Source organism: Schizosaccharomyces osmophilus, chromosome 2 (genome assembly GCF_027921745.1).
Source record: "Schizosaccharomyces osmophilus chromosome 2, complete sequence".
Taxonomy (NCBI): domain Eukaryota; kingdom Fungi; phylum Ascomycota; class Schizosaccharomycetes; order Schizosaccharomycetales; family Schizosaccharomycetaceae; genus Schizosaccharomyces; species Schizosaccharomyces osmophilus.
In genome coordinates, this window is record NC_079239.1 from 2,387,622 (window position 1) to 2,409,521 (window position 21,900).

The window sequence follows — 21,900 nt, forward strand, 5'->3', positions numbered from 1 at the left end:
GTTTACAGCAAAATAACTGTCTTGGCTGAAGTAGGACACTTAGGTTTTCCATCGACTTTTAGCCCTTCAAACCATTTTGCTCAATTGTTTCTTTACTAAATGTTCATATCTAATTATTTATTTGCTGTAAACTTGAGGTTTTATTCCTTTTACTGACCTGGCAATGCAGTTGAATACCACAACCGCTTTCTCTACCTGTATAAAGCTTTGATCGGCGAATATTTTAGAGTCCAGTAAAAGCAGACTCTAAAGAAGTTCTTTTAAAGAAATCGAAAGCCATATCTAAGAGAATTTGACTGAATAGAAAAGGTGGAGCGTATACTAGGAAAAATGTCACAAGCTTACCTGATTTCGAAGTATGAAGAAAGAAAATTGAAAGAAATGGAATGCTAACAAAAACCTTCGTTTTATTTAGACGGCTGGACCCTTTGTTTGGAATGGCGATAGGTATTTACGGATATTATTTATACGAGAAAGAGCATCCTCGACCTCAAGGCAAAAAATTGCAAGAACTCGTGATGAAACGTTGGAATAATCGCAACAATGCCGCGAGTTCTGAAACCGTTTAGAATTGAGACATAGCTCTATCGTCAATGACATTACTTGTGAAACATTCAAGAATCGAGTTTACTTGGAAAACCGCACAATCTTAACACCTCGATATTTATTGTATGCTAAAAAAATAAGATAATTGAAAGGGGAAGAAGGTTGAGACGTAAGTAAAATGAAGGTGATTAAAAAGTACGAGACGTAGAATAAAGCATGGCGCTTGTAGGATGATTCGCTTCAATCCATTCACCAAAAAAGTAATTTTCAAGGATGTAGCATAGATAGCTGATATCCTCTGATAGTTAATTTCGGGTTCATGCTTATGAAATGTTTCTTTTATTCTTGAGTTGAATATTCTCACCGTCAACATAGATACCCTTTCCTTTGTATGGTTCGGGCTTCTTGAAAGAGCGAATTTTAGCAGCAAGTTGCGTTACCTTTTGTTTATCAATGCCGCTCAACACCAAACTTGTAGGGGAAGGATTTTCGACTTGAACTTCTGGTGGTATTTGAACGGAAACAGCATTCGCAAATCCAACCTTCAAAAGAATATTATTCCCTTCAACAGAAGCTCGATAACCAACACCTAAAAGCTTGACTAAAGATTGCCAGGGCTCGCTCACACCTTTCACATTGTTTCCAAGTAAAGCACGGGTGGTTCCCCACATGGCCAACTGCTTTTTTGATAAATCATCTCTAGACTTGGAAGCAATTTCAATTTTTATAGAGTCATTCTCTTGTCTTAAGCGGAGATATTTGGGAAAGTTCTGCTGTAATTGACCATTTGGTCCAGAGACCTCTAGAATTTGCTTTCGTAGCTGAATTTGCACGTCTTTGGGGAGGAGAATTGATTGTTTACCAACGTACGATGGGTTAAAACTGGATGTACTGAACCGCGAAGTTGAACGGCAGAAAGGCAAAAACCGAGTCATAAGATTCGAAGCACTAATCGTTGTAGGAGAAAAGAGTTTCATGGTTAATTTTAAAAAAAAAAACAAAATATTAATAGAACTCGAATAGGATAACGAAAAAACTCCCCAAAACGCGACCCGATTTGGATTAGCTTTTCTTGCTCTTAGGTTTTGGCCAAATGAACAAAAATAGGAATGGAATTAAATTACAGTTAATTTAAAGGTTTTTTAAAAAAAAAAAGAACAAGAAAAATGCCAATTTCCAGCTCAATACGCGTTGTGAGTGTTGTTTCAGCGAGAGGAACCCTTACTGTAGTGTGAATGATCAATCGAAAGGTGTCAAGAACCAACTAGTACGAACGTCAAAACACGCATTCAAAACGAAATGGCAAACCAAAAAACAGTTTCAAAGACTGAAAATGAATTATCTAACTTCCCAGAAGAAATCGGAGGTGTAATTGTTGAACATTTGAGCAAGAGGATTCGAAACTTTTCCAAAAAGAAGGTATAGAAAAAGGATTTAAGAAGTTTTAGGATCTTCTAACATGAATTATAGCAAAAAATCATAAAACTTGAAGAGCAGGCTGCCAAAGATCCAGAGTCATTGAACAATGACCAAAAAAATGCTATCCGTAGTAAGGAAGCTGTTTTGACGACTTTGCATGAGTTAGAAGAGCTTTTGGGTCAAATTAATTCTTCTCGTTCTCGTGACGAAAAGAAGAAGCGTTATGAAGCCTCTGTACAAAGAGAAAAAGAGCAAAAGCAACTGGAAGCCAAATACGAAGAAGGCTACAAGAGTGCTGAGAAGCAAGTATCTACCCTTGTCCGATTCCTTCGTTTTGCTAGTTATAATTGCGTTAATCCTTCTGAGGATCATGAGTTTAATACGGCCGTTGAGAAGCTGCTAATTAATGTTTATGAAGGTTCAGAAAAGTCTGTAAAGGCTGTTGCCAACCTGAACTCGTCTTCAGAGGAGCATATTGATGAAACCGAAGTCCCTTACAAATTGGTTACTGAAAAAAGCGATGAATTCTTTAGTACTCCTGCTGTTCAAGAGCAAGAAAGTCATGATGAAACTGAAGAGCAGGTTACTTTCAAATCGGGCAATGTTGTCGATAATGAAAGTGAAGAAACACCAGCTTTGTTAGATGAACATGCCCACCAAACCACCCGCCCTTTGAACCGTGGAATTCAATTCTTGAACGAAAGTGAAATTGAAGGACAACATTTCCAAGAACCAGCCATGTCTAATGAAACCTCTGTCCCTGCCGATGGCGAAGTCCACGTGCCTGTTGAAAATGTCGAAACTAGCAGTGGTGTTGCTGATCCCTCTACTATTTATCCTACTCAATTCCAAGCTGTCGAGCAACAACAAATGCAGCAAGCTATGGATTCCATGTCCCCCGACTGGTATCAGCCGGCTATCGAGAATCCACAAGAAGCATTGAACCATGGATATCAAAAACGCTCTTTCAATAACCGCCCTCCTTATGGCAATAACCAACGCGGCCGCGGTCGTGGCCGTGGTGGTGGTCGTGGCCGTGGAGGCTCTTTTAACCGTTTCCGACGAAACCAATACCCCCAATACTCAAACGATTCCAACTCTCGTTCTAACGCCGCCCCTGTAGCTTAAGATGATGTTCCGCATGTAAATATGTGTATGCCTTTGTTTACGTCTTTTTAGCCAGAAAGGGTTTTTTCTTTTTTTCTTTTTTTTCCTTCTTGGTGTAGTATGAGAAAAGCCTGTCTTTCAATGAAATGCTTTTTTTCTTCTTCCAAGACTTAAGACTTAGATCCAATAAAGAAACATGTAGCTAGTATACAATGGAACTCGACAGGATGCAATCACTAGAAGAATCCAAGAGTCTGTATCCAATTCATGTGTGAATGAACGCTATGAAAAGAGCGTTTAATAGACGTTTGAGGAGCGCAAGTACAGAATACAAAACAAATTGAGCTTTTACGAATATATAAAAGAAAGAATAATTTGTAATATTGTCTGCATAATGGTTTTCCAGGTAAACAAATGGATCCTTTTGCTTTCCCTCCACAGTACACATAAAAAAGACACGTGTGGGGGCAAGTAAACAAACAAATAAGGAAAATAAAATAAGAAAATATTTTTTGAAGATTTAAGACAAAAGAGAGTGTATACAAATGAAATAGCTGCTCTATCTATCAAAAAAAATGAATTAGGACTAAGATCTTCAAAATGTCAAGAGAAACGATTTGTAAAAAATTGCTAGCGTGTGGCATTGTATGCAGAATGAATTTAGAGAAAGAGATTTTTTTTCTAAATAGTCTTAAAGTCTATAGAAGTATTCCTTAATATTTTTCATAACCAATTTTTGAAGAATTCTTCCTTTGTTTTGGGATACCTCGTTTGTTTTTATATTGCGTCGTCATGGCAACGATTTAGGTCACAAAGCTCTCTGGGCTATGGAGACAACAGTTGATACTTGGCAAGAACAAAATTTCGAACGAAGGAATTGACAATTCAAAGTCTCGGACATCGCTTTTCTATTTATTTCGAGACTTTGCACGTTGTATACGCATATAAAATTGAGATGTCTGGAACACAATTAAAAAGATTCAAGGGATGTGAATATTTGACGCATCGACTGGCTCTTGCAACTCTTTCAGGAACACCTATAAGAGTGGAAGGAATTTATCCAAATGAAGCAGATCCAGGTTTGAAGGACTATCAAATATCGTTTCTCAGACTTCTCGAAAAGCTGACAAACGGATCTGTTATTGAGATTTCTTACACAGGTACTTCCTTCATATATCGTCCTGGCAACATTGTCGGTGGACGTGTGGAACATGCTTGTCCTGAATCAAGAGCGATTGGTTACTTCTTGGAGCCAATCCTGTTGTTATGTCTTTTCGCAAAAACACCAACCTCGTTGACTTTGACAGGCGTTACATCGAACAATGAAGATCCAGGTGTAGACGTGCTTCGTACAAGCGTGCTGCCTTTCTTACAAAAGCGGTTCCAAGTTGGTGACGATATGGAATTGCGGATTTTGAAGCGCGGCGCTTCTCCCAATGGCGGTGGTGAAGTCAACTTTTTGTGCCCTATCACAAAAGTCTCTTTACCACCAGTTCGAGTTTCCGAAGCTGGACGTGTGTTTCGGATTCGTGGCATCGCCTCCTCGACTCGTGTTGCTCCCATACTTGCTAACCGACTGGTAGAAAGTGCTCGAGGTACTTTGAATCCCTTTTTGCCGGATATTTTCATTTACACAGACGTACGCCGCGGAGACGAATGCGGTAACAGTCCAGGATTTGCGATTACCCTCGTAGCAGAAACAAACAAAGGCTGCTCGTATGCTGCCCAACAGTGCGGCGAAGCCGGCCAAACGCCTGAAGACGTGGGTACTTTATGCGCTCAAAAGTTGCTGGAATCGATTGAGTCAGGAGGCTGTCTTGATCGCTACACTCAACCATCCATTCTCACCGGTATGCTTTTATCGTCCGAAGATGTCAATTCCATTGTCATTGGACAGTTGAACATCACTTCACAATTAGTCACATTTCTTCGTGATGTAAAGGCATTCTTTGGCAGGGAGTATCGCTTTAAAGAATTCGAAACTGGTCACATTGAAATGTCTTGTCTCGGAAAAGGTTACCTAAACGTAAATCGTCGCATTCAGTAATCCATCCGACCGGACTGGGCGTTGCGAGACAGCCTTATTTTGGTTATTTCATCATATCCTCTTGGTTTTTTCGTATTACTGTCGTCCATCACTATATCCTTGTTTCCCCTTTCCCCTTTTCTTTCTCCCTTGTTTTGAAAGTTTTTTATACCTTCTTTACGATGTGATTTATTATTTTCTACTCTGACCTTAGATGATCATGATTTTACATGAGCCGAGGTTATTGTCTTTTGGATTTTTTTTTGGTTTCTGCGATTAGTTAATTAGGTTTGGATTATTTTTATCCCGTATTTTCTCTCTATTTCCCTTTCTTACATATATCGGTGTTTCATATCACTTTTCCCGTACTTACTCAACGTTGCATTGTACCTTTTTACGGATTTCTTTTCATTCCCTAATGGAAAAAAAAATAAAAGTTTTGTATATTTGGTCTTTCATTCACCTTATTCCTTGTAATCTGACTACTTGCTTGCCTTTTTATCTGTCTTACCGGTCTTGTTACAGTGTTTTTTAAATGTGTAATTTTCCATCGCCAGTTTCAACCATTCCAGGTTCTATGGCCGCTGAATTAAGGTAGTTGAACCGTAAACAGTTAGCTAACTCGTATAATTAATTTCTTCTCTTTTTCTTTACTAGACAAACAAATCAACATAATAAATGCGAGTCTTTTGTCTCGTTAACCCTCGTTTTCATTAATTTTATACAGTTCAGTAAAATACGCAATTCTCATTTGACTAACGACATTTGTTCACGAAAACAAAACACCAAGTCTCAGAATTACGGCCGGTATAGGAAAATCTGTTGTTCTGAGCTTAAAGTCACTTGAGATACAGCTATGAGCTCTCCTCCCGTGACAGATGAACCTGTTAAAGGTCCTAAGGATGCGCGACTCATTCATTTGATTATGAGTTCTCTGGGTGTTCCAGCTTATTCACAAACTGTTCCCTTACAATTATTAACATTTGCTCATCGCTATACTCAACAATTGGTTCAAGACTCTCAAGTTTATGCTGAACATTCTCGTGGAACCGGTGTTCCCATTTCTGTCGAGGACGTTCGTTTAGCTGTTGCTTCGCAAGTAAATCATTCTTTCACGGGCCCTCCTCCCAAAGAATTTTTGTTAGAATTGGCTACTGAACGGAACAGGAAGCCGTTGCCTCAAATTCAACCATCTTACGGACTAAGGTTGCCTCCTGAGAAGTATTGCCTTACTCAGCCAAACTGGATTTCTAGCAATGAGTCAAGGACTTTGGACACTACACAGGACTTTCCAGAAGAATCTAGGATGGACGAAGAACCAACCACTTCAGACATAAAGGAGGAACCAAGATAATCATATATTGTGCGCTACGAAAAAGGAAGCATCAGTTGCTCTAGGCAATTTCTTTTTTAACAGTTGGTTAGAAGAGATAAATTTGCGTGACAATTGCGTTGTCGAATCGTGCTCTAGTACTACCGCAAAGTTCAATGGTTTAGAATTGCCATATTTTGTATAATACGAGTATAACGACATATTACAGAGAAGCAATGGACTTCCTTGTTCTTAATCCTTTTCTATATTCATTTAATTTTTTGAATATACGACCCAAAAAGGTGTGGTTTGGTTTGTGGATCTGATAAGAGTATACTCGAACAGTTTTGTCGAAAATACCTTTACTGCGTTTAAAAGGTGTATCATTATTGAAGATAAAATTTCATGTGTTGAATAGCTATCACCATTGCAGCTCTGCAATGTCCCTGAATATATAAATTGTTCATCAAACCAGGGATAAATGGATTCGCAAAAGAGCGAATGAGTGTAAGAATGGGTTTTATTAAAACCTCTTAATTAACAAAGTCTGTTACTGGAAGCCATTGTGGTAAATGAGCTAGAGTCCACGAAAAAGATTTCTTCTCCACAACGTTAGGTGAATTTCATGAAAACATAAGTCCATAAAGTGTACCAGAGACTCATGCGAGCCAGCAATTTCTATGCTTTTCAAAATATAATTCTTAACTAGCTGTATGTTTACTTTCCTCGACAGAACGAAAAAGCCAACTTCATAGCAGTAAAGAGTTTGTGAGTAAAACAACAAAAACTTGTTCTTTTTTAGATTAAAACCCAAGGGTATAACCAACTTCACAACATCATCAGCGTCTCAATGGGTTTATGCACAAACCATACATAATATCTACCTTTTTGAGCTTCAGACGTTGAAAACACCATTCTACACCTTTATAAACCCTGAACCATCTTCGCGGCCAACCATTTGCAAAGCTACACATTACTCTACACTTTCACATCCCTGTGAAATTCTACGAAATATACCTGCGAAAACTCTTTAACTTTTGAGTCTTGGAACATAACAATAAGAATTGCAGTCATGCTATAATCTCTGGATATCCTAATTCTATGTTCTAACATTCAAATATATATATATACAGACCTGAATCAGAAGGAAGGCAACGGCAATATCCACATGGTTTTTGCGCTCTCGGATATGTAATAATCCGTTTATTTTTCATCACTTTCAGGTACTGTATATGTATTAGAATGCTAAACATTTTCTTAGGATTGCCCGAAATATGAGCAGACCGACATTCTCCATTCAATTCCACAAAAAGCAAGTTTTCGCAAGTATTGGTCACACTTTGCTTAGAAAAGTCGAAGTGATTCATTATTGAATACCAAATATCAAAGAAAGAATCATATATTACAAAATAAAAGAGCCTATACATCTCTTATGAGTCGATGAGGAACGCAATAAATATCTTGACATAGGATAACCAAATGACGTTCCTTCACAAATCATAGATTCTTACACTCTTCAGTATTAGAAAAACTCTCAAAAAGTAACACACATACTCGGCATCATTATTCAATGAGACTTTTCTCAAATCATAAATCGTTGAGTCGTTGAGCAAACTTTATCATCAAATTGTCCAAAATTATTTATTATATGTGGACGAGATTAGTTTAAATCGTATTTTTTTGAATGATGAACAAACTTAAGGCGAAGATGCAAACAGAATATCCTTTTTAAAAGCTTTACATCATTCCTGGCATACCACCCATGGCGCCAGGTCCACCACCCATGGGAGGCTTGGATTCTTCAGGGGAATCAACGACGGCACACTCAGTAGTACCCATCAAGGAGGCGACACCACTAGCATCGACCAAACCGGTGCGTACAACCTTCAAAGGGTCAAGAACACCAATTTCATTCAAGTCAATATAGCGATCCTTGGCAATGTCATAACCAATATTAAACTCCTTTCCGTAATATTCTTTGAGCTTTCCGACAATTAAGTTGCCCTCCAATCCGGCATTCTCAAGGATAGTTTGGGCAGGTCTGGTGATAGCCTTACGGACGATGTCCACACCCAATTTTTGATCAAAGTTAGCAGTTGCAATATCATTCAAACGAAGACTAGCCTTGACGAAAGAAGTACCAGCACCGGGGAGAACACCCTCGGAAACGGCAGCCTTTACGGCATTCAAAGCATCAATGATACGATCCTTCTTTTCGTTGACTTCGACTTCGGAAGAACCACCGACCTTGATAACGGCGATGCCTCCGCTCAATTTAGCCAAACGTTCTTGAAGCTTTTCCTTTTCATATTCACTGAGGCTAGGGTCAGCCAAGACGCTACGAATCTGTTCACAACGTTCGTTAACGTTTATATGATCACCAGCACCCTTCATAATAATGGTGTCTTCCTTGGTGACGGTGATGGAGCCACAGCTACCAAAGTGATGAGGTTGACTCTTCTCAATGGAAACATCAATTTCGTCATTAAAGACGGCACTGTCGGTTAAGACAGCCAAATCACCGAGCATGTTACGGCGGTTGTCACCAAAGCCGGGGGCCTTAATAGCGACGACTTGAAGTTGACCACGAAGCTTGTTCAAAATGCAAGCAGCGAGAGCTTCACCGTCGACATCCTCGGCAATAATAACAAGAGGACGACGTTGCTGGGCGGAAAGCTCAAGGGCGGGTAAGACATCTTGAACGGCGGAAATCTTCTTTTCAGATAAAAGAAGTAATGGGTTTTCAAATTCAACCTTTTGAGATTTGACATCAGTCATAAAGTAAGGAGAGATGTAGCCGCGGTCAAACTTCATACCTTCGGTGACTTCGAGCTCGTCGGTAATGGTACGACCTTCCTTGACAGTGATGACACCCTCCTTGCCGACACGTTCCATGGCCTTGGAAAGCAATTCACCAATGTGTTTGTCACCGTTAGCGGAAATGGTAGCGACTTGAGAAATTTCCTCAGCAGTTGTGATGTCGCGTTTGTTTGCTTGAAGAAACTCAACAACGTTATCAACGGCAATTTGGATACCACGACGTAGATCCATAGGGTTGCAACCAGCGGCAACGTTACGCACGGTCTCAGAGAAGATGGCACGGGCCAAAACAGTGGCAGTAGTGGTACCATCACCGGCAACCTCATTAGTCTTGCTGGCAACATCCTGAACCAAACGAGCGCCGAGGTTTTCAAATTTATCCTTCAAGCTTACACTTCTAGCGACGGTAACACCGTCTTTAGTGATCTTGGGAGAACCAAAGGCTTGGTCAATCAAGACATTACGGCCTTTAGGGCCCAAAGTAACGGAAACGGCCCTAGCCAAAGTGTCGACACCAGAGAGGAGAGAAGCACGAGCATCAACACCAAACTTCAAGTCCTTACCATAAGAGCGGACTTGAGAAGCGGAAAAGCGACCAGGAACACGGCGTCCAGCGACACGCAAAGGGAGACGCATCAAATTAGAAGCAAGAAAATTAACCATGGCTGAATAAACTAGGTATGAGAACTGCCAATTGAAATCAAAAAATAGTTAATAAATGGAGACAACAAAATTGCTAATAGATGCAAATTTTTCGGTATGTCAAACGAATCCAACAAAGAAAGCTTCTTTAAAAAGCAATCTATTTCAGCTTAAAGTATATTATGTGTTGTCAAAGTCCCTTACAGACTGACACTTAAATAATTAATTTTTGCTGAAAAGCAATATTCCTGGGTATGTGTTTACTCCAAGTTGTACCTGATCCGTCTATATATAGTGTGACTGCTGTAAATTCTAGAAAGTACCGCTGATCGAGGTGGAGATCTGTAGGTGCAAATAGAACCAATCAATGAACACCGAACTCCGGAAAGAATTTCCCGTCCAATTGGCATAGTGTGGTAGGATTCTGTATTGGAGATTCCGATGCCCGTTATAACACTGCACTAGTAAACAGAAGAAGAAAAGAAATGATTAGTTTTATTTAGTAATGGATTATTATGCGTTAGTATAAGAAATTGCGCCCTGAAAAATCCTTTTGTCTCGTCTCCTATAGTGCACTTGTGTAGTGAACGATTTCCAGACACCGTGATGGTGTAGAATTACGCTCGGTAACTACCAATTCCTGGCATCTTGCATTACCGTTGGTTTCTATCTTTTTCTGCAACTGAAAAAATGACTGGAACACCATTATTACTTGCCTCTTTCCTCTACGGAATGGAATGGCCAACGTGCAGCCATTGATGATGGAATTGAATAAAACCGATGAATACGAAACCACGGAACCAAAAAAAAAACGAGCCTATTCGAGGTTTCAGCGACCCGCTTTTCTCTTCTTTCAACGAGAAATGATACTTTTATCAATCCAGTAGTCCTTGAAACTTCTACATACTTCTTTAAAATTCTCCATTTCGTGCAAAAATATTTCGTTCATATTGTAGTTTTCTTTTCAAATATCTAAAAATTAAAAATAGACAACCCATTCATGACAAGACGAAAGCCTTAATATTTCCTTTAAAAACAAAAAAGCATCACCTCACGAACCTATGTACCCTAGGATATAACTAAAATTTTCTTATCAAATCAATCCATAGTAGAAGAAGACTATGTACTTCTGTCTATTACACCTTTTTTTTTTTTATACTGTAAATGGTATGCTTCATTAGATAGGACAATACTAGCGAGACCAACAAAAACAATTTTCCTCCGTCGGAAATAGCCTCGAAGCATATATATCAATAAAAACAACGTCTTGTTTAAAAACAATAAAACATAGCAAAACAAAAAAAGATATTAGAATCAGGAAGTCCACCAACTTTTAGCTTCACATTTCTGTATATTGAAGAAATAAAAGAAATGGGAATAAAGCAAACAAGCCGTCATTATATCCGATCTGGACATTCAAAAAAATTCGTCAAAAATCAATAAAAGAATCATCTTTCCGTCAGTTTCATTCACGAGTACAGACAAAGCAAATCCAAAGTTCGCTTTTAAATACATAATTTTCCCATATAATTCATAAGTAAAAAGACATGAATTTTTTTTTGTGACTCATAACGTAAAATTAAGTCATTAAACATCAAGTTCGCCATCCTTAATCTCTTTAAGGGACACTAAAATGAGATTCACTCATTTAATCACACATTGTGAATTCACTCAAAGATGACTGATGGAAAACTTTAATGTTCATTCTTTTGTTGAGGTTTTGATCCAACCACACCGGCTGAAGATGGCTGAGGGTTACTAAAATAATCAGAATTTCCGTTCAAGGGACCGGAGGAAGTCCCCAAACCGCGTTCCAACGGGGAAGACACATTCATACTTGAAAATTGAGAGGAAAGTTCCAAAGGTGTTGCAGGCATGCTGCGAATATCAGAAAACGACTTCATATCCGATGATATTCCACGCAATGACCGTATGCTATCCGCAAGGTGCAAAGAAGGTGCCGGTCTTCTTAGACTAGAATAATTGGAAGATAATGTAGATCCTGAAAAGGGGTTGTTTTCAAATATACCAGAAGATGCGAGAGGATTTTGTAGCGTCGCTGAAGAACCCATATTAGGCATGCCATTCATTCCGGCGGACGATGACTGTAAATCATTAGGAACGTGAGCATTGGACATTGCCGGAGATTGATTGGCACTGGATGAATGGAATCCAGGAACCTGGTGATTGCCAGAAGTAATGACAACTTGCTTTGAATCAGCATCGCCCGCTACGGAATAGTTCAAATTCAAGCGAGAAGCCAAGAGAGCGGCTACACGACGCTCATCATGGCTCGTAGAGGCGTCAAACACCAAGTCACCGGGATTATCGGTGCGATGATAAAATAAGAGGATGTGTGAGTAAACATTCAAGACGGCGGGATCGTTCAAATCAAAGTCAACTCCAACGCCAAGATTTGCCACAGAAAAAGGAAGCTTTAACTGTTGTTTACTTTCTTCTACGGCTCGTTTTTCTTGCTTACCACGTTCAACGCGCTCGCGCTCAGCGGGAGGAAGTTGACGTTTCCATTCAACACGAAGACGTCGTCCTGTAATTTCATATCCATTCAAAACCTGAACAACAGTCTTTGCTTCCTCGGGAGTGTGGAAATTTGCAAAAGCAAGTCCACGGAAGACTCCATTATCGAAATGATAGTTGAAAGCGTATGGACGAGGAATATCCAACGCTGTAAATACCTTAAACAAAACCTCTTTCTTAAGAGAAAAAGGAATATTTTTTATAACGATAGCAGTGGGGATCGTTTCTTCTTCGTTCTCTTGGGCAGGAGGTAAAATTTGGGAGCTGCTCATATTTTTGGAAATATTTGCACCTGGAGCATTCGTGGCAGATGAGGCAAGAGGATTAGCGTTATCATTATAAGAAAGCATTCCCTCTAATGGGTGAGTAGTAGAAGACAGAACAGAAGTAGTAGCTGGGCCGCCATTATTTAATACATCGTAAGGAGTAGTTGAATGTAGAGATAAACCAGCGGAGTTGCTTGCTTCCTTCCAAGCTGCTTGAAGTCTGGTACGGCGTGTTTTCAAGGAATCATTAGAATTTCCCGTGGTCTCCGGATCCAACATTTGTTGTAAAGAGCTAGGTAAAGCAGTGGAAGCACCTTCCGGTATAGAATCTTCTGCACCCATATGAGAATATGGTACCGGTCCACCGATACCAGGAGTGCTTACAGTGGATCCAGGAAAGCCTGAACGATCTTGACCCCATCGTAAATCAAAGTAGTTAGGATTCGAGGACATGTTCATTCCACGTTGTTCTTCCTCTGGGTTCCCATTCAACTCATCCAATTTGGGAAATAAATTTCCTCTCTTTTTGCGAAGCGAGGTCATATCGGAATGAAATCCCAAAGGAGAAGAGGCAGGGGAAAGGGTATTTGTTGATAAAAATGCTTGTGACAAAGGCGTTAACGGCCTCTGGCCAGTGCCTTCAGCCATTTTGAAGCAAGATTAAGCCGTCAAAATTGGGTGAAGTGTAAAGGATAAGTCCCGAACTGCGTTAGCTCACGAAGAAAGAAAATTGGTTGAATGACAATAGGTCGTAAACAGAAAAAAAGAATATTTGTGTTCTATTTGTATTATTGTATTAATATCTATTCATGTATTACTTTTTTCTAATAGATATATTCTTTAGAACCTCCATCATGCACGCTTACCGTACTTTATATACTTTATGCGACAACCGTAGGCTCATAAAAAAGCAAACGACCAATACTCAATACGGTAATCAATATTATACAAACGATGCGTCTTAAATAACAAAAGAATCAAAAGTGTTAAAAGAACAAGAGAAGCTAAAAAAGAAAGTTATAAATTTCGTAAGAATATTTGGAATCTTAAAAACGTTGTTCGAACAAACGGTTCGTCAATGAGGTGAAACGTTCTTGACGAAGAAGAGTAAGTATGGTATTTTTTTCAAGTACATGAAAGCTACATAGTTCAGCAAACAGAATGAATGTCATTAACTTGTCATCAAAGACCAATTGAGTATAACAGTATTAAAATTTGCATGCATGAATCCGACTAGCCCTATTAAAAACCTAAATATTCGCAGTATAACCAAAACCTTTCACCAATTCCCTTCACGGGAGATAAGTTTTCTACTTTTCAAAAAATTCATCGTCTAACTCTTCTTGAGCTGCTTGCTTCTGTTGCACGGGTATATTGTTGGAACCAGAAGGTCCAAGTTTTTGCGCTTTGCCAGACAAGAGACGCTCTTCCATTTCGCGCCAAATTTTCTTCCTTGTCTCTTCAGTGGAATCGGCGGTTCCTTCTGCATATAAGGAAACATATTTTACGAGAGGAGGAAATCCCTAATAATTCCATGGTTAGTATCATGAAAAACCCCTTTTCCATTGGGAAGCTGTCTTACCTTGATATACAAAAGATCAATCTTATATTTATGCAGTTGTTCTTTCATCTTTCCTTTTTCAGAAATATCGACGGAGGGATCCTCTAGACGCTTTTCCAACTGCTTAATATGTCTTTCTGCCTTTTTGCGTTCTTGAATCAGTGTTAATAAAGCGACCATCATCACTCTTCCACATACCAAAGAATCGTATTTTTTTATATCTTTCGTAATACTTCATCTTTTTATGCTCCAACTGAACTCCCTGAAGCTGATCTTGCAATGCAGCCAAGGCACGTTCATGCTCTACTCGAACATTTGCGGGTAGATTTTCCTAAACAATTTTATCATTAGCATCAAATTTGATATATTCGGAACAAAAGCATCCATAGATGGTTTTCAAAATGGTTCTAGCAATCATCTTGAAAAAATTGGGTCCTTACCTTCTTCAGCAAACGTTCATTATCACGAATTTTTTTCTTTACAATAGCAAGTCCTGGTCCTTTGACTTTTCCCATACTAGTTTGCTTTTCTTGAATTACAAACTGCTCCCTTTTCACTCGTTTTGGAAAATCAAGAAGTCCTATTATGACTAGTTTTCACTACTATTTTCATCTCCGGGTAACAATGTCACTGGTAATGTTTACGAAGAAAACAACATTGAAATGTAAGAATTGGGAAGAAGGAAAAGAAAAAAGAAAACGAAAGCTTTCAGGAAATTTATAAGCCTGAAAGAATGTGAATTGAGCACGTAATTATACGCGTTTATGTCTTTTGTTTACATCCAAGATTTACAAAAGTTGACAATCACAATCGCGACCTTTTGGTTTCGCTTCCTAGTCAAGTTCTCTTCTGCTTCAAAACCATTGGAAACTAATTTCTTCTCTAGGTATTAATATGAACGGAAATTGATCAAAAAGCCTTCACATTTTCGTATCATAATAAAATGTGTATGATATCACATGGAAATTCCAATATCGTATTAACGATACACTATAAGAAGAGAAAGGCTTCTGGGTTCATTGCTTTTGCCAAAGATTTCTTTTCTTTCTGTTTCATTCTTAAAATTCTTTGAAATTAGAGTCGATTTGTGGAGGTTGATGCATGGCGCAAACTACCATAGAAAGCCTCTTGGACCTTCCTCATAATTTACCATTCTAGTTGCATACGGACTAAATTAGATCTCTGCAAATTTAGTTATGCAACAAAGATTTTAAATACAAAAAAGTTTTGGTCACAACTAATGGAATAATTTAATCATCCTGTTGTGAACATGATTACATACTCCATCACAAATGGCACTATAAGATTCAAAGTCCAGAAAGTCGAAAACTTGTAAGTGGATCTTTTGGAGACACGAAAACTCTTATAAATTCTATATCAATAATGTTACAAAGAAGTAAAAAGAAAAATGGGCTCTATTTTTGGGTTAATGAAGAGGCCGATGAAATTCGATACGTTTCATTGAAAACGGCTCCTAAACTACGCTGGAAAACACATTCGTTTTGGAAGTCGCAAAAGGGGATCAAATGTTTAGATTCATTTCCAGGGAGCAGTGAGATACTGGGCGCTGGCTCGTCGACTGGCAATTTATCGTTACTGTCTGAAAAACATCCAGAATTCTCTGCAGTAGTTACCCCAAAGTATCCTAGGGCCTGTAAAAGTTTATCGTTCTCTCATTCCGGAAATCTTGCAGCCGCCTATGCAAAATCCAAAAATGATTTATCTTTAAAAATTTGGGATGTACGAAGTTTACTACATAATCCTAACCAGCAACCTGCTCTCCAAGGGTTTCCCATGGAAGGGATTGTTTCCGTTTGTTATGATAAAAACCCGTTTTTGCTATTCGCTGGTTCAAATACTCGCTCGATCAATATTGTGGATACTCGTAAACAATTAGAGGCTGAATCCTCAATAGAAACTCCCTGCTTCAATAATATTATTTTAGATCCGGTATCTGGAAATTATTTTGCTGCCAATTCTTATGATGGACATATCGCTGTATATGATCGTCGATTTCTGGTTCCTGGTGCTAATCCCCTAATAATGGAGCTAAACCCAAATCCAGGTGAAATAAAAAAGAATTCATACTTCCAAACAAGATTTTCTTACGAAAAATGTGGACAATTATCTTGTCTCTCTAATAATTCAATTTCTGTTCGACAGCTATCTCCGTGCCGTGTTCAAGATGACCCACCTACTGATGAACCGGAATTAGAAAATTCATTACTACTTACTTTCGAAAAATTTATTAACATGAAAGATAATACAACATGTTCCGGGTTTGACTACTATAAATCGTCCTCGTCTAGTTCCCTTCAGTTACTCGCTGTTGTTAATTCTTCGCCGAAACTTTTCTCTATTCAAAATGAATTTTTCCCTGCATCCTTTAGTGCAAATAACAAACTGATTTCCTCATATAAAGATACTCTTTATCCTTTGGATACACCTTACTCAGACGTTCAATCTGCTGAAATTGGGCAAGATCATAAAGATGATATTGTGTTTTCGGAAACAAGCTCCTATTCTTCTACAAATATAGAAAACAGTTTGGAAAAAATATCAATTATTTCGGAAGAGTCGTCTCAAAGCGATGATTTGCTACCGCCTTATAGAGTTTTAAGAACTGATATATCAAGTATTATGCTAGAGAGAGCACAACAGGGTTATCGTTTCAACTGCTCGAAAAACTATGATATTGTTTCCGATTTTTATTTAAAAGATGTCTGGAAGTGGGTCGAACTGTCCCACTCTTTATACAGTGATGAACGTTACAATTGTTCGAGTGATATTGATTTAACGTATCAAGGAGCTCTTGGTATTTGGTTCATGGACACCGAGTTAACCAATATTGCTGACGTTTTTGACGCCAAACACAGTAGACTTTTTGAGAAAAAGTTTTTGAAAGCTGCAGAAACTATCATTTCAAATTTTGATCAGGACATATTAACACCCATACCAACCAAGCGGCCTTTACGACAGCTTGTTCTTTTGGCTTGCGGGCTTGGCTATACAAAAGTCAACTTGGATCAAAACATAGATTCGTTGATTGGAAGAAATGAACATGTGAAGGCTGCTGGTTTAGCGCTCTTTCACGGAAAAATTGAGAACGTGGTTCGTATTTTGGCTATGGGAAATGAATTAGAAAAAACCATTTCCACGGCTGTAGCCGGGTACATTACCTCGCAAGGTTTGAACCAACTGGGAAGCGATTCTCTTTGGAAAGAAATGTCTCGTAATCTGAGCACAGAACTGGAAGACCCATATCTTCGTGCTATCTTTGCATATGTTAGCAACTCTGATTGGAGAGATGTACTCGATGAAGTTTCCCTTTCCCTTAGAGATAGACTAGGGATAGCCCTCAGATTTTTACCGGATGAAGATCTGAGTAATTATTTGGAAGATTTGTGTCGTACTACGGTTCAATCAGGAGATCCGGAAGGGCTAATATTGACAGGATTAACACCTTTGGGTATTGAATTGTTACAAAATTTTGTAAACTACTCGAATGATGTTCAAACAGCAGCTTTGCTGGTTTCCTATGTTGTACCAAAGAAATTTACGGGTTGGAGAGCAGACGGTTGGATTGTCAGTTATAGGGAATTGTTTAATCGGTGGAGGTTGTACCGCGAACGAGTCAAGTTTGATTTAGGAAGAACTGAACTTTCGCGTGATCGAAATGGTCATGTATTAAAGACAGCACCAAAACCTTCACTTTATATCAGTTGCAATTACTGCAAAAAGTCCCTTTTAAACCTAACGGAAGAAAACCCCAAATCCGACCAAACCGTTGCTTCTACGCTTACGAAGACTAGAAAGCTTGCAAGTCAAAAGCAATCCGGTCATACCTGTCCTCATTGCCGTCAACCTTTCCCAAAGTGTTCAGTCTGTGGATTATCTTTGAGCGATCAGAATGTTCCACAAAATAATATAGCAGGCATTACCAGTCAAAACTCAAAAGACATGGAGCGAAAAAGAGATTTTGGACGTTGGTTCTCATTTTGTCTTCGATGCTATCATGGGACACACGCTGCTCATGCCTCGGAATGGTTTATGCGACACAGCGTTTGCCCAGTGCCTGACTGTGATTGTAACTGTGCTTTATTTTAAGCAATAAAAAAAAAATAAAAAAAAGAACTGCAGGGCTATCATTGCAGAATTTCATTTTATGTTTTACGATCATAATTTTGCTATTTAGTGTTTGCATTTAATCAATATAATTTTAGTACAATAGACATGTCTGTGCCATTACGGTGGAGGTAATCTGATCCGTTAATTTCTTCAATAACTGATACAACTAACGACTGTTGATGAATTTTTACTCTATCACTGCAAGTAGTAAAAACATTGAATACAAGCAGTAGTATGCCTCTTGCAAATGAACATTTATTTTTGCTAAATACTAGGCACCAGTGTAAAACTATGGAAAAGACTATGATTTTAGATTTCGAATATCTTTATTTTTGATTCCGCAGTAGTTCAAAGCTGTTCACACAAAATCCACCAGGAAGAAATTTAGACACTGAGTGTTTTCCTTATGACAAGGAACGTCAACTCATTGTTCATAGAAGAAGATTTGTAAATAGTCAATTCTCATAGAAACAACCAGCAACCGGCATTTTTTCATTAGTAAATGAATTTACTCTCGGTCATTATTTAGGGATATAGAACGTGCTATGGTAATTAAATATATAAGCCAAATATTTTCGCGCAATAATTCAGTATTCTCCGTTCGGCTACGTAATTTACTACGCAGCCGCAAGATGGTCATAATGAATAGAACAGGAACCAACTTCATTTTGTTATCAAATCTTTAGATTCACCGCAATGGCGTCCTCTAATGTGCCTATTATTATGGACAAGTAAGTGTGTTTGAAACAGCTTCGACGGTTGAGGAATACATCAGTACTAATGCGATATCTAGTGGTACCGGCTATAGCAAGCTAGGGTATGAAAGAATAAAGAAGAATAAATCAATTTTATTGTGGGCGAAATGAAATGATTGCTAATTGTACTTGTTCTTAGTTATGCCGGAAACGATGCTCCTTCGTACGTTTTTCCAACAGTCATTGCAACACGATCAGCAGGTGGTCCAAGGCCAGCGGTCCCTTCGAAGCCTTCGTACTTGGCTCCAAAAGGTAGTGGCCATCTCTCAGGAAAGCGCGGAACGGAGGATTTAGACTTCTTTATTGGTAATGATGCTCTTAGCAAGGCATCTGCTGGTTATTCTTTAGATTACCCAATTCGTCATGGTCAAATTGAAAATTGGGATCACATGGAACGTTTTTGGCAACAATCTCTCTTTAAATATCTTCGTTGCGAGCCTGAGGATCACTACTTTCTTTTGACTGAACCTCCTTTGAATCCGCCTGAAAACCGTGAGAATACTGCTGAAATTATGTTTGAGTCCTTCAATTGTGCTGGTCTTTATATTGCCGTTCAAGCAGTTCTAGCTTTGGCTGCTTCTTGGACCTCTTCGAAAGTCACTGAACGCTCTTTAACAGGCACTGTCGTCGACTCTGGTGACGGTGTTACCCATATTATTCCGGTGGTAAGTTGACTTTCTATTCGTGTTTGTTTTGTTTGAAAAATTAACATTTTGCAGGCCGAAGGTTATGTTATAGGCTCCTCTATTAAGACCATGCCCATTGCTGGTCGTGACGTTACTTATTTCGTTCAATCTTTACTCCGTGATCGTAATGAAAATGATTCCAGCTTGAAAACTGCTGAACGTATTAAAGAAGAGTATGCTTACGTTTGCCCTGATATTGTCAAAGAATTTGCACGTTTCGATCAAGAACCCGATCGTTATCTAAAGCACACAGCCGAAACCATGGGAGGCCGTACTACGGCGGTGGACGTTGGTTTTGAGCGTTTCCTTGCTCCTGAAATCTTCTTTAATCCTGAAATTGCTTCCTCTGACTTTTTAACTCCTTTACCCGAACTTGTTGATAACGTTGTGCAGAGCTCGCCAATTGACGTTCGTAAAGGTTTATACAAAAACATTGTTTTGTCTGGTGGTAGTACACTGTTTAAAAATTTTGGACATCGCCTTCAGAGAGACATTAAGCATATTGTTGATGAACGCATTCATCGCAGTGAAATGCTATCTGGTGCCAAGAGTGGTGGTGTAGACGTTAATGTAATTACTCACAAGCGACAGCGCAATGCTGTATGGTTCGGCGGAAGCTTGCTTGCTCAAACTGTATGTTTTTTTCTTAATCTTTTTCTTTTTTCTTTCGTTTTCGTTTTCTAAAGTTTGCTAACAAAAATAGCCCGAATTTGGAGCCTACTGCCATACCAAGGCCGATTATGAAGAGTATGGTGCCTCCATCGCTCGTAGATATCAAATCTTTGGCAATTCTCTATAATGAAGTTTACAACTGTGATGTTTTTTTGTACTAAAAGAATTCTTGAGGTCAATGACTAATTAAACAAAGAAGCATGAAAAGTATAAATGCTTACATGAACATTTACAAGATACGTATGATTCTTTTCAAGTTATTTCAATAACATGTATATATAAAAACTTCACGCGTAACCCAAATCAATATGCATTGATTATTGCAGTGTAACATAAAAACGACATATAGAAGTAAAGAAAAACAAAATGACAGAAACGTAAAGGGAAAAAGGCAAAAGGTCTCAACTGAAACTCGTTTTATCCTGCGCAACAAGTATGTTTTCGTAAGAAGGTGGCATCTCAGAAAATTCTGCGGTACTAACGGGATTTTGTTCTACGAACTCTCCAAGCTCATTAAAAGTAGCCGGTGGTGGAGGGGTATTTGAAACAGGATAGTCTTCAAGATTCTCGTAACCAGATATTTCTGGAGGTTCATAGGTAGGCAAAGGCTCATTGTTTCGTCGTCTCTGTAAGGCCGCATCCGTAGCTTCAATGCGGCCTCTCCGTTGTCTCGAAATAAGTTCTTGTTGCTCATGCAAAATTTGTAGAGCATTCCTTCGTTGTCGAAATAGCACAGAAACAATAAACAAGAAGCACAAAACTACTACTAGGCAAATGAGGAATCTGCCTAATAACGTTGATGAAGGATCAAACCCGACGTTTTCGGGACCATTTTCGGGATCTTCCGTTGATATGGGAGGCATGTTCTCAATAGCTGGTTTCTTTTGGCGTTTATTAAAATAACTAGGCTTTCAAAATGACTTCAAAAGGAACAAAAATCCTTCTATTTTGGGACAGGCAAAACTAGAGCAAATATCGCTAAATATATATTTTTTTATATTAAAAAACGAAAAAAGACAATGTAGTAATTGTAAATTCAAAGTATCCGGCGAATTGGGAGTGAATCACCTTCCCTGGAATAAAATGCTTTCTGGTAATATAACTAAATTCAGGCTGCTACATCCACTATGGTAACAATTCGTAACTCATTAAAAGCATTCGAATTTAGATAATAATTAATTATTCTTAGTAAAACCGTACACCGGGAACCTGAATGAATTTGGTGAAAGGAACAACGGCAATCACTGCGTAATCCTTAGTAATTCTCGGTTTGCAAAAAGACCGTGCTAAACGATATGTATAGCAAAAAATGCAAATAATGAATTTGATAATAAAATCAATGCTTTGTAGTTGCCTTTTTGTAAATACATTTACCAAAAGTATTCCGCTGTATATATGTCGGCTCTATGCACAAATAATTAG

The 21,900-nt window shown here is 38.6% G+C and overlaps 11 protein-coding genes and 1 non-coding gene across 12 annotated transcripts; 6 read left to right on the forward strand and 6 right to left on the reverse strand.

Annotated features, from left to right (window-relative positions):
- Nucleotides 1-330: 330 nt before the first annotated feature.
- Nucleotides 331-569, forward strand: nce101 (non-classical export protein Nce101; the record flags this gene model as incomplete). The annotated part of the gene is made up of 2 exons (XM_056182372.1): nucleotides 331-356; nucleotides 416-569. The coding sequence occupies 2 exons, from the start codon at nucleotides 331-333 to the stop codon at nucleotides 567-569; spliced, it is 180 nt and encodes a 59-aa protein (XP_056038705.1).
- A 300-nt stretch (nucleotides 570-869) lies between these two features.
- mrpl6 (mitochondrial ribosomal protein subunit L6) lies at nucleotides 870-1,523 on the reverse strand (the record flags this gene model as incomplete). The annotated part of the gene is made up of 1 exon (XM_056182373.1): nucleotides 870-1,523. The coding sequence occupies one exon, from the start codon at nucleotides 1,521-1,523 to the stop codon at nucleotides 870-872; it is 654 nt and encodes a 217-aa protein (XP_056038704.1).
- A 322-nt stretch (nucleotides 1,524-1,845) lies between these two features.
- On the forward strand, nucleotides 1,846-3,093 carry SOMG_03584 (SPAC12G12.07c-like, conserved protein; the record flags this gene model as incomplete). The annotated part of the gene is made up of 2 exons (XM_056182374.1): nucleotides 1,846-1,965; nucleotides 2,017-3,093. 2 exons carry the CDS (start codon nucleotides 1,846-1,848, stop codon nucleotides 3,091-3,093), a joined length of 1,197 nt encoding a protein of 398 aa, XP_056038707.1.
- Nucleotides 3,094-4,027: 934 nt separating this feature from the next.
- On the forward strand, nucleotides 4,028-5,119 carry rcl1 (rRNA processing protein Rcl1; the record flags this gene model as incomplete). The annotated part of the gene is made up of 1 exon (XM_056182375.1): nucleotides 4,028-5,119. The coding sequence occupies one exon, from the start codon at nucleotides 4,028-4,030 to the stop codon at nucleotides 5,117-5,119; it is 1,092 nt and encodes a 363-aa protein (XP_056038706.1).
- An 835-nt stretch (nucleotides 5,120-5,954) lies between these two features.
- Nucleotides 5,955-6,452, forward strand: taf9 (SAGA complex/transcription factor TFIID complex subunit Taf9; the record flags this gene model as incomplete). The annotated part of the gene is made up of 1 exon (XM_056182376.1): nucleotides 5,955-6,452. The coding sequence occupies one exon, from the start codon at nucleotides 5,955-5,957 to the stop codon at nucleotides 6,450-6,452; it is 498 nt and encodes a 165-aa protein (XP_056037704.1).
- Nucleotides 6,453-7,543: 1,091 nt separating this feature from the next.
- On the reverse strand, nucleotides 7,544-7,636 carry snr52. The gene has a single exon (XR_008803704.1). It is a non-coding gene; the product is annotated as a small nucleolar RNA R52 (small nucleolar RNA).
- A 511-nt stretch (nucleotides 7,637-8,147) lies between these two features.
- Nucleotides 8,148-9,893, reverse strand: mcp60 (mitochondrial heat shock protein Hsp60/Mcp60; the record flags this gene model as incomplete). The annotated part of the gene is made up of 1 exon (XM_056182377.1): nucleotides 8,148-9,893. The coding sequence occupies one exon, from the start codon at nucleotides 9,891-9,893 to the stop codon at nucleotides 8,148-8,150; it is 1,746 nt and encodes a 581-aa protein (XP_056037711.1).
- A 1,673-nt stretch (nucleotides 9,894-11,566) lies between these two features.
- On the reverse strand, nucleotides 11,567-13,324 carry cip2 (RNA-binding protein Cip2; the record flags this gene model as incomplete). Its single annotated transcript, XM_056182378.1, has 1 exon — nucleotides 11,567-13,324. The coding sequence occupies one exon, from the start codon at nucleotides 13,322-13,324 to the stop codon at nucleotides 11,567-11,569; it is 1,758 nt and encodes a 585-aa protein (XP_056038708.1).
- Nucleotides 13,325-13,986: 662 nt separating this feature from the next.
- On the reverse strand, nucleotides 13,987-14,752 carry efg1 (rRNA processing protein Efg1; the record flags this gene model as incomplete). The annotated part of the gene is made up of 4 exons (XM_056182379.1): nucleotides 13,987-14,199; nucleotides 14,259-14,389; nucleotides 14,436-14,568; nucleotides 14,678-14,752. The coding sequence occupies 4 exons, from the start codon at nucleotides 14,750-14,752 to the stop codon at nucleotides 13,987-13,989; spliced, it is 552 nt and encodes a 183-aa protein (XP_056037784.1).
- Nucleotides 14,753-15,620: 868 nt separating this feature from the next.
- On the forward strand, nucleotides 15,621-18,344 carry sea4 (GATOR2-SEACAT complex ubiquitin-protein ligase E3 subunit Sea4; the record flags this gene model as incomplete). Its single annotated transcript, XM_056182380.1, has 1 exon — nucleotides 15,621-18,344. One exon carries the CDS (start codon nucleotides 15,621-15,623, stop codon nucleotides 18,342-18,344), a length of 2,724 nt encoding a protein of 907 aa, XP_056037798.1.
- Nucleotides 18,345-19,061: 717 nt separating this feature from the next.
- On the forward strand, nucleotides 19,062-20,605 carry arp3 (Arp2/3 protein complex, actin-like protein subunit Arp3; the record flags this gene model as incomplete). The annotated part of the gene is made up of 5 exons (XM_056182381.1): nucleotides 19,062-19,096; nucleotides 19,159-19,182; nucleotides 19,260-19,785; nucleotides 19,840-20,439; nucleotides 20,510-20,605. The coding sequence occupies 5 exons, from the start codon at nucleotides 19,062-19,064 to the stop codon at nucleotides 20,603-20,605; spliced, it is 1,281 nt and encodes a 426-aa protein (XP_056038566.1).
- A 274-nt stretch (nucleotides 20,606-20,879) lies between these two features.
- Nucleotides 20,880-21,341, reverse strand: SOMG_03593 (Schizosaccharomyces specific protein; the record flags this gene model as incomplete). Its single annotated transcript, XM_056182382.1, has 1 exon — nucleotides 20,880-21,341. One exon carries the CDS (start codon nucleotides 21,339-21,341, stop codon nucleotides 20,880-20,882), a length of 462 nt encoding a protein of 153 aa, XP_056038567.1.
- Between the last annotated feature and the right edge of the window lie 559 nt (nucleotides 21,342-21,900).